General features: G+C 38.3%; 1 protein-coding gene across 1 annotated transcript in view; it reads left to right on the forward strand.

The window, feature by feature from the left end:
* The window catches only part of Samsn1 (SAM domain, SH3 domain and nuclear localization signals 1), a 48,365-nt gene extending 33,544 nt beyond the window's left edge, over nucleotides 1-14,821 (forward strand). Inside the window, exons 7-8 of the mRNA XM_052158074.1 lie at nucleotides 2,724-2,874; nucleotides 13,915-14,821. Coding sequence (XP_052014034.1) covers nucleotides 2,724-2,874; nucleotides 13,915-14,114 — 351 coding nt within the window. The 3' untranslated portion in view covers nucleotides 14,115-14,821. The remainder of the gene's footprint in view (nucleotides 1-2,723; nucleotides 2,875-13,914) is intronic.
* Nucleotides 14,822-16,559: the final 1,738 nt, after the last annotated feature.

Raw genomic sequence — 16,559 nt, forward strand, 5'->3', positions numbered from 1 at the left:
AGGCATCTCCAAAGAGATATTAGTCACTGGTGGTGTAGTGATCACTGAGGAGAGGTGTGTGCCATAAGACCTTCACATGAACCCGTTGCACCACTGGCACTCCGATCATCTGACTATAACCCTATTTCTCATATTAGTGCCTTGTTAAATCGTATAATGCACAATATAGTACAGTAGGCACTGTAGTCTCCATTCACGGGCTTAGATTCCACTTGGAAAATTAACTCTTCAGTACTTTGACAAAGTAAGTAATTCATCGAAACTGCATAAATGATATTTTTCCTAATTGGTGTTTCTGAGTTACTCAGCTACTGTTTCACCCACATGCTGCTTAAGTTTCTCTACTGTAAGACTGGCACAGTGTGATCCTCCTGGGAGGAAATGCAGTTTGAATCCTGCCTGTACAACCCAGGGGGAAACACCTAAGGGTGTTGTACTCAAGAAGTCACAGTGGGTTGTGTAAGAATGGACACTTGGCTATTTTGCATTCTTCTAAAATGCAATTTTTAAAAAAGAATTATCATTCTCCCTCCCCCGTTTTGATTAAAATGTGGCATGGAATATGTTTACTGATTGTGGAGCCTAATAAGTTTCTCTCTTATTTGCATGCATTTAGGGCCGAGGCTTCACTTCTTTCCTCTCTCCCTCCCTCCCTTCCCTTCCTCCATCCCCCTTCCCTCCCTTCCTTTCCTCTCCTTTGTTCTTTCCTTCCTTCCTTCCTTTCTTTTTCTCTTTCTTTCTTTCTTTCTTTCTTTCTTTCTTTCTTTCTTTCTTTCTTTCTTTCTTTCTTTCTTTCTTGCTTTCTTGCTTTCTTGCTTTCTTGCTTTCTTGCTTTCTTGCTTTCTTGCTTTCTTGCTTTCTTGCTTTCTTGCTTTCTTGCTTTCTTGCTTTCTTGCTTTCTTGCTTTCTTGCTTTCTTGCTTTCTTTCTTTCTTTCTTTCTTTCTTTCTTTCTTTCTTTCTTTCTTTCTTTCTTTCTTTCTTTCCCACTACAAAGTATTCTGTAGTACATGGCACACTCCCAATTCTGAGTTTGGAGGCTTGAATAGATTTAAGTAATCATATTCAATTTTAGTAACTGAAATAAAGATATTGAAAGTATGATCAAGTAAAATGGGAGGAATTTTTGAGGAAGCTTATAAAACATTTTAACTTCACTTTGCATATTCAATCTGTCAGAACAGGCATTATAGAAATAACACATATACTTTATTATCAGAAGTCTATGCATTTTAAACTAATATATGTTGATGATAGACAAAATATTCCTACTAAGGAAAGGAAATACTACTATCTTCAACTCTGAGCCTTTCACCTGTAATTAAAATTTTAACTTAAAAATTAAACAGCTCTGTGATTTGTAAGATATACAATAATTTTAATCAGTTAAAATGATGCAATCCTTTTGTTCACAGAATTCTGTCTGTTTTAAGTTTATTTTTACTTTTTACATTTATTTATTTATTTATTCATTAGTGTGTGTGTGTGTGTGTGTTTAGGTCAGAGAAAAGTTGCAAGCGTGAATTTCTTACCATTTTGTGTTCTGGAACCTAATGTATTGAGGTCATCAGCCTCGGAAGCAAGCAATTTCACTATTGATCTAGCTCACCAAAGCTCAAGTTCATTTTTAAGCTACACTAAGATAATAACGAGAGCAGATGATTTCATGACCAAGAAATCAAAAGGATAGATTGGTTCAGAAATATTTCTATAACTTAGTCTATTAGAAATATTCTTTTTTTTTAATTTTTTTATTTTTTATTGATATATTTTTATTTACATTTCAAATGATTTCCCCTTTTCTGGGTCCCCACTCCCCACAAGTCCCATAAGCCCTCTTCCCTCCCCCTGTTCCTCCATCAACCCCTTCCTGCTTCCCTGTTCTGGTATCCCCCTATAATGTTGCACTGAGTTTTTTCAGAACCAGGGGCCACTCCTCCATTCTTTTTGGACATCATTTAATATGTGGATTATGTCTTGGGCACTCAAAGTTTCTAGGCTAATATCCACTTATCAGTGAGTGCATACCATGATTGATCTTTTGAGACTGGGTTACCTCACTTAGTATGATGTTCTCCAGCTCCATCCATTTGTCTAAGAATTTCATGAATTCATTGTTTCTAATGGCTGAATAGTACTCCACTGTGTAAATATACCACATTTTTTGTATCCATTCCTCCATTGAAGGACACCTGGGTTCTTTCCAGCTTCTGGCTACTACAAATAGGGCTGCTACGAACACAGTGGAGCATATGTCCTTTTTGCATGCTGAGGAATCCTTTGGGTATATGCCCAGGAGTGGTATAGCAGGGTCCTCAGGGAAGTGTTGGTCTTTTGGCTAAGATCAAGTATAGTATCTGTTCTTATTAGAAATATTCTAATAGACTAAGTTTTCTACAGAAAAACTTTTAAAATGTTGTCTGTGTCAATTAAGCTATGTAAGAAGTAACAGTGCCAGCTGGGAGAAATGGTGCAGCTGGCAAATGACCCCTGTCACCACCACCGTACATTCTGGTGATTATTTCTGCCCACATTTGCCCTTCTGAAGGTTAAGAACGTACATTATTTTTCTCTCAATTGCCCTTGAGTTTGTTTGTGTAAACAAAATGGCATTAGGCAAAAGTTTCATTTGTGTTTTGGTTCTCACAGGCAATTCAATTTAGAGAAAATAAATATTTGAGCCTTACTAGTTTACAGATTATACCTGTTTCACCTCCTCCTCCAGGAATATACTTCAACACTTCTGCTCAATGGTTATGAGACCCTGGATGACTTGAAGGATATCAAAGAAAGTCATCTGATTGAATTAAACATTGCTGATCCAGAAGACAGGGTGAGGCTACTGTCTGCTGCTGAGAGTCTTCTGGATGACGACAGTAAGTACAGGTGTTCATCTGTTCCCTCCCAGTCACCCACGACCTAATGTAAACATGGGTTCAGTAAAGGACAGCCTCGGAATCATATAAACATTGTTTCCTATAACATGAGGGTATTTTTGCACAATACTGGATACAACTCTGTCCAAAACTTATAATTAGGGACAAGACTTCCAGTATATTCTTTGGATAGAAAAGATTTCTCTGCTCTCTTGTTTTGCTTCTGCCAAGCTATTAATTTACACACAATTGAAGGTCTGCATTCTCAAAGACCAGGGGACTTAGAGACAAATATCCTAGCGACAGCAGGAGCCATTAGGAAGTAATGCCACACATGTCTTCTGTAGCACAACACAGAGTCTGGCTCTAAGCTAATGAGCCTTCCCCACACCACAAGAAAATTCATTTCATTACCATATAGTCACATCCTGTGGGGGGTGGGGGGGTTGTGTTGCTCTTTGTAAATGTTATAATAGCTTGCAAAAATATTCAGCGCTCCCTCTTATTATCAGAGATGGCTCTCTGTATTTGTAAATATAAACTAAAGATGAAATAATGAGTGCAGATTCATTTGTGGCTGAGTACGAGTTATAGCAGCTGGGTTTTAAAAACAGAGTAGCATTCGTTTTTACAACTGCCGGTTCTCAGAACGCCATTTCTATTAAATCTAGTCAAGCCTCCACTGTGGAGTTTAGTGTGTGCCACAGACTGCAGAGTATTTTGTAATGAGAAGAAACAATGAAACCTCATCCTTAAATACATGCAAAAAAGACAAAAGCTAATTAGACTCCACAGATAAGTATGCATAGCTGTTATGGTGTGGACTCATGAACAATAATTATAGAAGTGAGGTTGCAGAAACACCGCGGGAGTCGGAGTCAGAGGGGTGGAAATCACGTGATTACAATGTACTCATATATGGAATTCTCAAGAGACAGGAAGATGGGGGGCAGGAGAGAGAGAGAGAGAGAGATGAGAGAGAGAGAGAGAGAGAGAGAGAGAGAGAGAGAGAGAGAGTGGAATCTAACTTCAAAGCTTAAAAATAATTTAAACCATCCAGTCAGCCTTCTCTTTCAAAAATAATACTAACAGTAGCTTTTCGTTACTTTCTTCAAACATGTAAACGCAGTAAAACTTCATTCCAAGGTCTATACTTTTATTTGCATCCTTAGGGCTATTCCCAGCTGAGACAGATACTGAACCTCCCTGTTTAAAGTGAGAGTGTGAGGCCAGGAGTGCCTTGTGCCTCAAACTTAGGTTCCTAGGGATGTCAGGGAGGGAAGATTCCAACCCAGTATTTGGGAAGCAGTGCTGGGCTTCTTAGCACTACAAGAAAACAGCTCAGAGAGTGAGCAAGTAGGGAGACATGATTGGCACCTCAGGCCTCTTGACTTCTTTAGTGAGTTATACTGTACCGGATCTCACGTGTTCTACCAAACCGAGCGCGGTCTGTCTATATTGGTTTCACGTGCATTAGGAGTTAGTGTACTTCTTGACACACTTTCTTATCTTTTTCATACTTGAAGTCTTGCATTTGCACAGATATTTATCCATTTCCCACATCTTCGGCATGCATGACTAACCCAGCACAAGAAGAAATGATTGTAGGCTTCATTTTTTTTTTAAGATTTATTTCTGGGGACTAGGAGAAGAGCACGGGAGGAGGATGGACGCAAAAGGCAGGCAAAGACCGACTTAGAAACGGAGACAGCTTACTCAGTAGCGTGAGCCCAGATAAAATCGGCCCATGTGAATTGATGCAGAGATGCTGCTCAGGGACTCTCCGCTTCTTTTACATCCTGTCATCTTAGTCCGTGGCTCCTCACCAGACACTGTGAGCTAAGACACTAACTCTGTAGGTTTCTCATGTTGATCTCGCATAGTGACATAGCCAAAGAATCTCCACAAGAATGTGAGCACGCAGTGCAAGGGGAAGAAGGGGGCATCTCTGCGTGTTTGAAAATCGTTACTATTCAAACCATCTGTCTTTTCCAATTTCCAACTGATAAAAATATTCAGAAATAAACTTTGAGGGAGTGAAACAAGAAGACAAGGAGGAGACGGAGACGTGGGTCTCTGAGCAAATGCACTACTGGAAAGCTCAGAGCCCCAGCCTGCAGGGCGGCCCAGGAAATATAAAAAAATAAATATTTTTAAATGGAAAATTTCTGCTGCTTCATCAGTTTCCTAAAGGACGTTATTCGAGCATTCCAGCTCAGGGAGCAAGCACAAATTCAGCTCAGCACTCAGTAGGTTGAGGCAGGAGGATGGGGAGCTTAAGGTCAGTTAACTTTTGACCTTATACAAATACAGATTGCTATTGATTTTGAAACAGGAGGGAGGGAAGAAGGAAAGGAAAGGGAGAGAGGGGAGACAAACACAGAAATAGACAGAGAGAAACAGAGAAATAAAGACAGAGAGACCCACAGAGAAATGGAGAGACTGAGATAAAGAGACAGAGACAGACAGATACACACAGAGAGACAGATACAGAGAAAGAGATAGATAGATAGATAGATAGATAGATAGATAGATAGATAGATAGATAGATAGATAAGACAGACAGACAGAGACAGACAGAGAAATAAAATTGGTGTTGAAGAAAAGTGGCAGTATCATGACCTCACCCTCTGAGAAGGAAGAAGCCACTGCAAGCTTCCTTGCAGCAGAGTTTGAGAGGGGAAGGTATGGGTCCCAGAAAGCAGTGCTCTCAGGGACAAACAGAAGGAGGCACCAAAGGGAAGATGTGCACTGCACTTCCTCAGCTGTGTCTCTCATTACCTGTCTATGCTAGCCAGAGAAGGACTTACGGAGGTAATGATCTGAGACCTGGATGATACTTTATCACCTTCGGACTCCCAAATATTACCTTGCAAGGTAGAAAACCTAAAACATGAATAGTTAAGCAGATTTTTTGAGCCCATATATCTGGGACTTAGTTCTGCACACCACGGAGACTGTGTATGTTCCAGATTTTTCTGATCTCTGAAAATAAAATGCCATTGTCTAGAAACATTGTGTGGCTTTCACTGTTAGACATACAGAAAGGACAAATGGCAGAAATGACTTCCCTGCACGAGACTTTAGAATATGGTACTTGAAGGTCAAGAGATGCTAATTACTCAATAAGAGCCTCTTTTGTATAAGCATACACACCGACACTAAGTTCAGGAGACAAACTATAGAGAAATGGAGATATGACTTGTGTCACTTTCAACAAACAACTCCGAGGTTATTCTTAGTTTAACCTTATGGTATAAAGTAGTGTTAGAATACACATGTCAAAAAGATGCATTTCATGGGTTAGCCTTCTCTGATGGAAAGCTATTTATCTTATATGAAACTGCATCACTTAAGAAATAAAGAATGACTCGTATTTGTTGATAAGATGGTGAATTCTGATGACGCGGCACCATGCCGCTGCCGGCTTATTTTTATCTATCCGACTTGGTGAATCACATCCTCTACAACCAAGCTGAAGATTAAATGCACAACCTTCATGTTCCTTGAATGATAAAGACCTTGAATATATGGCTATATAAAAATGCAACATTATTAAAAAGAAAAAGAAATACATTTCACTGTCAGACTAAAAATAGTTCTTTGAAAAGAATGGGCCACATAAATTACCCTCCTTTTATCCGTGTAACTGTAATGCTATCATTGAATCGGAACAGCTCGGCAAGGCCAGTTAATGCCTATGTTCTTCCACTGTTGGGTTAAACATTTGGAGAGTTTTGGCTTTTCCAATCATTCGATATAAAGATTAAGCAAACTGGGCATGTGTCTTGAGTGTGAAAACTTTGCAATAAGCTCCGTGTGAATCTTTAATATATTGGGAGCTTGAGGAGGATGGGAGAAAGGACACAGTGCGGGGAACAGCAATTTAAAATTAAGAAAAAGACAACATTTAGTTTGTCTCCAATCAGAAATAGATAGATAGTTCTACTCTCACTTTGACCTTTGTAAACTGGATTAAATATTTTAGGCCACTGCTTGGCGTGAGGCACAATTCTTCTGCTAGATGAGAGAAGGGTAAATGAGAGGTATTCGACCTGATCACAGTTTTTGGGATAGCCCCTCCTGCCAGTTGTTCGGGACCCACAAGCAAGCTGCACATGTGCTACACATGGGTGGGGAGGTCTAGGTCCAGCCCATTTGTTTTCTTTGGTTTAGAAACTGAGAGCCTTAAGGGTCCAGGTTAGTTCATTCTGTTGGTCTTCCTGTGGAGTTCATATCTTCTTTCGGGCCACAATCCTTCCTCCTATTCTTCCTTTAAAATTAGTCTCTGCTTTGGGAGAAAATGTTCCCAACAACTTGGAGAGAATGGTGTGTGTGTGTGTGTGTGTGTGTGTGTGTGTGTGTTTTCCTGGAAGTGCTCTACAAATAAACATTTAAAGCCCCATATCCCATTATCTTACTCAGAAATGTTTCTGTAGAATAAAACAGCTATCTGCTCTTGATAGTCTATTTCTATAGCTTCTGTTTCTTCAACAGTTTCTTTCTGTACTTTTGCAATTATGTTACTGTGTCCTAAAATGTGTCTACCAAAATAGGTACGACGGTCCTTAGGGTAAAAGGGTAATAGAAATATCTTTCTTTCTTACATACATGGTTAGTTAAATTCTGAATTGAAAAATAATAGTAACAAAATAAGCTGACTTCACAGACTTGCTACTCCAGATATTTTAGGGACTTGTAAGTTTTGATTTCGGTGCCAAGTGAGGAGGAAGGGTAAAGGGTGGGTCGTGTGCCAGCTGGTTGGCACCGGCTGTGGTCACAGCAGCTCCTCATTGCTGTACCACCCCCAGTTGTGCCCTCCAGCCTGCCCAAGTTGATGCAGAGCAAATGGGAGGGCCCTGTCAGGAGCTGGAACACGAGCTGCTAAAGGGGAGATCTGTAGTGATGCCAGACAGTCGTCCAGCAGTTGGTCCGGAGGCTTGCCAGTCTAACCTGGTGCCTAGCTCCTGACATGTGTACCTGGGTTTTGTAACCCACCTGGCATAGAATATGAGTTTTGACTCAAAAAGGATACACATTTTTAGGAAAGCTACATTAATAGTTCACATAAATGAGGGGAGAGGATGGACAAATTGTTTTATTACCATTTGTTTACACACACACACACACACACACACACACAATTTAGTCTATTTTTGGTCATAGCTGTTTGACTTTAGGATTCATTTCCTTGAGTTTTATTTTTATTGTTACTATCTGAGGTTTCATTTATGACAGATAGCATATTCTACATAATAAAAATAAATTGAAATCAAAGCACTTTTACCCTTTCCTTAGAGAGTAATTTCTAGTGAGAAGAATTTTCACATCAGTAACTTAAAAATTACTGTAAGCTCTCTCTCTCTCTCTCATTCTCTGTGTGTGTGTGTGAGAGAGAGATAGACTGAGACAGAGAGAGACAGAGAGAGAGAGAGACAGAGAGAGGCAGAGAGAGATATTCTTGTACTTGTTTTTGTTTACAGTGTGACTGTGACCTAGCCTAGGCAAGGCTTTGAAATGATCACCTCAGTCAAACAAGATGAAATCATCTAAAACATGTGATTTTCTAATAAAGCTCTTAGTCCTGCTTCTTACTTCTTATCTAGTAGGAGTCTAACAAATGCTGACAGACTTGATATATACTCAGTGAGGATTTGAAGGAAAGAGAGTTACAAATGAGGAGGGGTTTTGCCTAGTGTTGTAAAGCAATGTTGCATGCAGGCCTACCTTGCATGTATAAGTTCTGCAAACAGGCAAATGAAACGTTTGGGATGTGGCTAAGATTTATTTCATGGGTATTCTCATTATATATGCATGTATGTACAAGAGTGCAAATGATTTTTGGAAAGCAACTGTATATGCAATTGAAGTTTTAATGTATGGATAGTTTAAATATATAGAAATTCAAGGTAAAGGATTTTTCCATTAAAGTTACCAAAAAATGCTAGCTTAAACACTACTAGGTCTAATTAACTTAAAATTCTATCAATTACTTTGTTATCAGACATACTACAGAAACAAGGTACTTTGAAGATATCAAGAGCCTGATATTGGTCTTCGTACTGATATGAACATACGCGCATAACTTTAAATGATTCATTCTATGTTTTTCTTGTTGCTGTGGCTAAGTCACTGATGTGAGGAAACATAGGGGAAGAAAGGATTTTGTCTTAGTGGTTTGAGATTATAGAATTGCAGAGTTTCAGTGTTAGGGACTCAAACGGAGCTCAGACCTGAATGGGTTTGTAGCTAGCCTAAGATGCGGATGCCTGTTTCTCTTCAGTGGTGATGGATCACAGTCACAGGGAGATCATGAAGCCAAACAGTGCCTTCGTTACTTTCAAGAGGCCATTAAATCCCTTTTGGTCATCTTTGGTTTGAATTTAACTAGTGTAAATATTATTTTGTTAGTGTAAAACCACTTTCCATTAATAACTTACTTTGGTCAGGCATTTGGGAGTCACAGAATTGTTTTTTGTTTTTTTCTTTTTCTTTTTTTTTTTCATTTAAGCAAACAAAATAGTAAAGCTAAAATTCTGGGAAATTTATAAAACCTAAAAGGTCAAGCAAAAATGGGAAGTTCTTACCTTCACTGAACCTTAAACTTTTTTTTAGAAAATAATAACTATTGGTATTAGTATTAGTACTATTTATTAGTTTCCCCCTCCCCCTTCCTCTCAGTACCTTGCCCCCACCTCCTCTCTGCCTGTCCTATTCTCTTCCTCCATTTTCCTTCAGAAAATAACTGGCCTCCCATGGATATCCACCAAACAAGGTATATCATGTTGAAGTAAAACTAGACATCTCCCCTCAGATTAAGGCTGGATGAGGCAACCCAGGATGAGGAAAAGAATCTCAGAAGCAGGCAAAGGAGTCAGAGATAGAGAGCCCCTACTACCACTGTTAGAAACCCCACAAGAAGACCAAGCTGCATACGTTTAACATATATACAGAAGGCTAGGGTAGGCTCCTGCAGGCTCCCTGGTTGTTGGTTCAGCCTCTGTGAGCCCCAGCGAGCCAGGTTTCATGGTACTCTGGTTTTTCTTGTGTCTTTAACCCGCCCTGGCTCCTACAATCCTTCCTCCCGGCAGGACTCCCTGAACTCTGCCTAATGCTTGGCTGTGGGTCTCTGCATCTGCTTCCTTCAGAACCTTAAACTTTTTAATGTGTCAGAACTGAGAGGATTGCTTTCCGCAGAGACTGGGGTGCTCTTCCTAGGAAAAGGATCAAGTTTTATGTCTTTAAAGTGTTCTTCACTTTCAGTATAATTCAGACTGCCTACACTTAATTAATTAAATGTCATAACTCCAATATACTCCAATATAATTATTTTATGATAATTATATTAGCTGTCTTATGTCTTAATCACTATGCCATTTTTCAACATCGATGACAATCTTAAATCTATGATTTTTGATTCACGGACCATATATAATTCTCTAAAAATTTTTGGTAGAAAATAAAATATTTTCTCAACAATCTTTTCTTAACATGGTAATTTCAATCTTATAATGTAGCATATAAAACCAAATTTTAAGCTTTAGTGTGGCTATTGACTGATTACAATAAGAGAAACATATCAATAATTACTAATAGTTCATCATACATTTGAAAATGCATGGCCTTTGGGAAAATTTCAAACTGTTCTGTGGCTATATTGAGTAAAATATACTATTTTATTTTTTCCACTATCTAAAAATAAGATATAAAATATTATAGATATCTGAGAAATAACAGAAAATCCACCTAATATTTAAATACTTCCCCTTGTTTATTAATTATATGAACATATGCTCTCATACAGTTCCAATACATAGTATAGAAAATATGTTATTTTGTTGTTGTTTTGTTTTGTTTTTTATGTATCACCAGAATTATTTTAGTATGTAAAGATACACTCTGAAGTACTCTGGGAAGTCCATAATTTTGACATTAAACTGTTCCTTTTTTACAATGTGATTTGCCTGGTTAGCTGAGATGATTGGACCGTAGGACATAGCTGATGTAGGTTGTGGTTTCCATTTCTAGGTAGGTCAGTTAGCCTTGCTCTGTTTTGCTGACACATGAACAGTCTAAATGACTTATGGAAAATATGGACACATAACTGTGAGTTTATTCTCTCTGTAGGCATAAAAGAAAACCCAAACAAACAAAATAGCAACAGAAGCCTAAGACAAGATTCTTAGCAATCGCTGACATTAGTGTCCGGATAAAAAGAACAAGGAGATGTGGTCCTCTGAATGCGAAGCTGGAGAGCTAAGGGGCTGTCCTCTCCATGGCGCTGTATAATGACCCGCCTTTTCTTTTTATAGTTACAGTTGAGGGGATCCAGCTGATAACCTGCCTGAAATTATTGCAGGCCTGGTGGGGGGCATCTGAGGAGAACAGTCATGTTTTCACTTGACGAGGAAACCATTAGCAAATCACTGCTGTTCTGCAAATTACTGCGCTGCTTAATGTTCAGACTGAGAAACGACTTTCTTTTTTTCATAAAAATTGCAGACTCTCTCACAGTAACGAACTTGTAGTTAAAAGAAAGCCATTTCTACAGTTCAGAGGCGAGGAGACAGCAGTTTTCAGGTGGAAACCAAACAAATGTTCTTTCATTGCTAAAACAATGGATGGGCTCTGGGAAGGTCAGCTTCATGGACTGTTTTGTGACCATGTGTGGTGAATGTGTAGAAGCTTCTGTGGAGGAAAACAGAAGCTAAGTGGTTTGTTTTGCTTCATTTTTTTTGTTGTTGTTGTTTTTGTTTTTTTTTTTAAGAAAAGGGTAAATAATTTTGGAAATTAAAGGTCTTCGAGCCTCAGTTTTCTATCTTCAGAACTTCTCAACAAATTCTACTCAACCTGAATAGGACATGGGGACAGGAACAAATGATTCTTAGGATTCCAAGTTTTGCTTAGAATTTCATTCTGAACACAAGTTGGGTTTTTCATTTTACCTTGAGGTAATAGACCCACACTTAAAATGTGGCCTTTGTGTCCATCAGCAGGACTAAAGGAGTAATGCCCTGAATAAGGCGTTCTCTGCAAATGTGGCAGGGTATCCAGAAACTAGCCTGGCTGGCCTTCTCCAAAAGCATTGGGATAATGGAACTCAGAACTGACTCCTTTCTCTTCAGTAGCATTACATAAAAAGGCAGAGGCAGGGCAAAAATAACTCCTTATAAAGTGGTGACCACACTCAGCTGCCTGTCCATAAGGAGGACTTGGAAATACAATTGACCGATGATATTTATCTAGTCCACTTACTAGGTCAGTCTCCTCTGACTTACAGGTCTTTGCTAATAAACAGCAAATACTTCAAGGTAGCTGAATTTTTGATCAAACTATTCACACCACTAGACTTCAATAGCAAAATACCAGGAAACTTGAAAGTTGGATCAAACACTTGCCAGGAGAATATTGTTTATATATTATATAGTTTATTGATATTACATATCAGGAATAATTTGTTCTGGAGAATAGGATAAATGTGTCTTTGTGGTTTGAAAATAAAATTCTTCAGGAAAGGGTTAATGTTTCCTGTTATGTTGCATTTTGAAGACAAGTAGACCAGGAAGGGGTTTCAGTTTTTCTGAACAAGTCACTTATCATGTAACTACAGAATCAGAAAATGTTAAACACATATTTCTCAATTCATCTCTAAGTGTCATGCACACCATTCTGATACAGGAAAGGGAACTTATTTCCCTACATGTAGGTGTACCCAATGTCACTAGGGCTCAGGTCTTGTGTCCATCAGAAGTTAGTGAGGATGGATTAGATAGATGGCAAAGCGTCAGGCAACATGGTCAACATGAATCCTTAGAAAATGCTCTCTAAAAACAGAACATGCCATGTAAGAGAAAGACAGACTCCTAAAAAGAACTCAATTATCACTGTGTGAGTCAAATGAAAACATTGAAGCCTTGCTGTATTTTCTTTTGACTGGAATTGGGTAAGTGCAGGCCAACATGATTAAGAATTTAAGGCACAGCTCTGGCCTCAACTACAAACCTATGAGCTTGGTGGTCCGTCCCAGTGTGGGAGAAGTGAGTTGAGCAGTGACCAGTCCCAGCTCTCAGGTGAAAACAGAGGATGTGCTGCTGTTGTCAGAGCTCAGAGATGACAACTAGAGATTCATTTTCTCTCTGGAGAACTTGGCTCTCGATGCAGCAAAATACCTATCTCCAGTGTCAAAGAGGACAAACGTCCCATTGACAAAGTGCAGGCTTATGATAAAGGAACACAGAAAGGAGTCACATTATAAAAAAGTTGCCTCGGATCTGTAGAGATACCTTTCGTTCAAGTTTTCATAGTCTTTACTCTAAAATGTAATCTGTTTTTGTATAAAAGTACTTTCGTGAATCAGTCATAAAATAAACTATTGTTAGTCAGACTTAGAAATTTGCATAAAACAAACTAGAATTTCCTAAAGTAGTTCTAAGAAATAATTTGGAATTTTATACTCAAAAAGCTGCCTCTTTTCCTTATGTTTATTTCCACGGTGAATGCAGATGCAAGACAATTTTGATTATTTCAAAAAGTATTAACCAATTTCTAAGTATTTGAAGACCTGTTGTATAGTTGCTTACAGTGAGTAATCTTTTAGTTATTTATCCACGTATTCATAATTCCAGAACTGTTCATCAAAATCACTTGGATTATACTTCAAACTGCACATGACTTTTTCTAATGATCCCTTAAGATATATTTGGACCAGGCGTCTGTCATACTGTGGATACAATCTGCTTTCTTTGGCAACATACTATTAATGTAAATGGAGAGTCCATATTGGACTTTGCTTATACATGTAGTTCACATGAACAACATACAGCTCAAAGGGAAGAGGGATGAAGTCGCTGACACCCAAGAGTCTGAATATCTGAGAGTACCATTCTTATTTATAACAAATTAATGGGTGTTTCACTCACAGGAGTTTCCAGTGTAACAAACACAGGATTGGAATAATTTCAATAGGATAATTGTTGAAGGTGACAGTCATATAAAAGTTGTCATGGTTCTTCCTAACCAGGGTACCTTTTCCATCTACAGCTGCTACAGAGCACGAAACGGAACCTGTACCTCTGTCCTCAAACCCAAACATCTTAAGTGAATCACAGTTAGAGGACTGCCTGAGGGACTCTGGCTGTTATATCTCATCAGGAAACTCAGATAACGGCAAAGAAGAACTGGAGTCAGAACATCTGCCTGACCTGGTACAGAAGATCGCCATCACCGAGCCCAGTGACTGAGCACACTCGCATGTCTACACCCACAGATGAATTCCATTTGAAGTCTTTGTCTGCTATAGAGTCAAACTGAAGGGTACCAAATGCATCCCAAAGTGCAAAGTGTTTTAATCTGAATGACTGAACACGCCAATTTATATCTCTCAATAACCACTGAATGTGGATAAAATGCCTATTTATTAAATACTATGTGTTAAAGTTTACCTGCTTATATTAGAAAAAAGATATAATGCAAGCCCATATGTGGTATATACTGTATTTACCTCTATTTCATAAGTGTAAAAATATAGTCATGGAGACCATATACTAACATACATTATTGAATATGTTACAGAAGGAGTTTCAGTTGAACTAATTTCTACAGGTAGAATATATACTCATTTTTTAGTTTTTTTATTGGATATTTTCTTTATTTACATTTCAAATGTTTTCCCCTTTCAAAGTCTCCCCTTCAGATATATACTCATTCTTTAATTACTGGGAAAATGGAGACTGAGTTTAGAGAATTTGTTGTATTTAAAGATGGAGTTTTACTAATAATTTCCTGTTTGTTTCTTCACTCTGTTATCTGATATGCAGATAGAGTTAACAATACACTGTCTATTTTGGTCTAGTAAACATAGTTGTAGAGATGTTTTATCTTTATATGTAAATATATTTTTAATTTTCCATACCCTAATAATAATAAAATAAACTATGTATATATTGTATCCGCTAGACTAAAATTATTGGAAGTATTTAAAGATAATTTAAAGAAAGTTTCTATTAGACCATGTTATATAGTCATCCCTAGGTAGGATGGTGTAGCGATTCCCAAACCATCTTCTAACTCCAGATCCACCTTACTGAACTTCCTGAATACTCCAGGTTTCAGCTTGATGTGCCAAACCTTTCATTTTACCCATAAAATTGCCTCTCTTATTTTTACCCCACCTTTTTTTTCCAAAACAAGGAGCTACTCACTGAAATAGAAACTTATGCTGTTCTTTGTTCTTCGTGTGTTTTCCTCAGAAAAATTTACTTATGAAGTCCTTATGAAGCTTCCTCTAGGTAGTCTTCCAGATTCATGGCATCCGATTCAGACTCAGGGCCTGCTATCACGTTTTGAGCTCTAGTGTGGAGTGTTGTAACATCTTTCCAATCAATATCCTATCTTCAAATCCATCCCCACATAGTCTCTAGAAATATCTTTATGACGCTGATAAAACCATTCTGCTTGCTTGAAGGATTTGATGGCCTCTCATTAATTTTGGCACACGTGTATGTACAAACGTTCTTTGCCAAGCAAGTACTTTTAACCTTTCTTGTGAGTCCTCTCTCTGGCCCCACTTTTCAGTGCCTAATCAAACCATACCAATCTACTAACAGGCTTCCAAATTCATTATTCCTTCCATGAATCTCCATGTACTAACTGTTTTTCCAGTGCCTAGCCTGACCCTTTTTTTTTTTAAACAGCTGAATCATCCTTCTACTTGTCCCCAAACTACCATAACAGAGCTGCCTGGTCTGTGGAAGTTTTGTGAACCTCTTCGAAATTTTCCTCTGAGTGTTTTCACATCTCTTTCTATAATGCTGGTTACAGAAATTCTCTATTTATTTACATGACAGCTGTTTTTTTCACAAGACAGTGATTGCTTCATGACAGAATTTATTTGCGTAGGCTTTAAATATCCAGTGTGTAGCCAAACCTATTACAGAAGGAATGTTTAGAAAATAGGTGCTACAGTATTTTGAGTGTGGCAATTAAGTTTCCACATAAAACTGGAATATTGTCTTTCATATAGGTTATTAAGACACTCTTAACCACCCATAGGAGAATGACTTCAAGTTATCTAGAAGTTTTTAAGAATCTGTGAAGTTGGAGAGATGGGTCATTCTTTAAGAGTACATGCTGCTCAATCGTAAGATCTAGAGATTGGATCAAGGTAACCAAGTGGGGTGGTTCTCAAACCTGTGTAACTCCAGCTGTAAGGGGCAGATACGCTACAGAGATTCTGGCCTCCATGAATATCATACAGACACACTCATACAGTTAAATACACAGACACCATGCATATACACACAGACACATACATACATGCACACACACACATCTTAAAAGATGAAATAAATAAAAAGGTAATAAAACTCAGGCAAGGTAAAATATTCTGAATGCTGAGAACAACACAATAGTTTTAGTCTCTGGCATCTTTAACACACGTAATCTCACCAACAGTGCTGCATCAAGTGTGATGCGCCTGCATACCTCCCTTTCCTTCCCAGCAAAGTGGACATTTTCCTGACTATGGTGACCACTCTTAGTAGACTAGTCTAGAAACTATTCTTCAATGCAGCACAGATACTGACATCATTAATTTTTAAGCTGTCTTATACCTACTCTTTCAAATTGTTCAAGAGAATGTAACTTTTTTTTTTATGGTGACGGGATTCTAGATTGGAAAGTAACGA

Source organism: Apodemus sylvaticus, chromosome 15, assembly GCF_947179515.1.
Source record: "Apodemus sylvaticus chromosome 15, mApoSyl1.1, whole genome shotgun sequence".
Lineage (NCBI taxonomy): Eukaryota > Metazoa > Chordata > Mammalia > Rodentia > Muridae > Apodemus > Apodemus sylvaticus.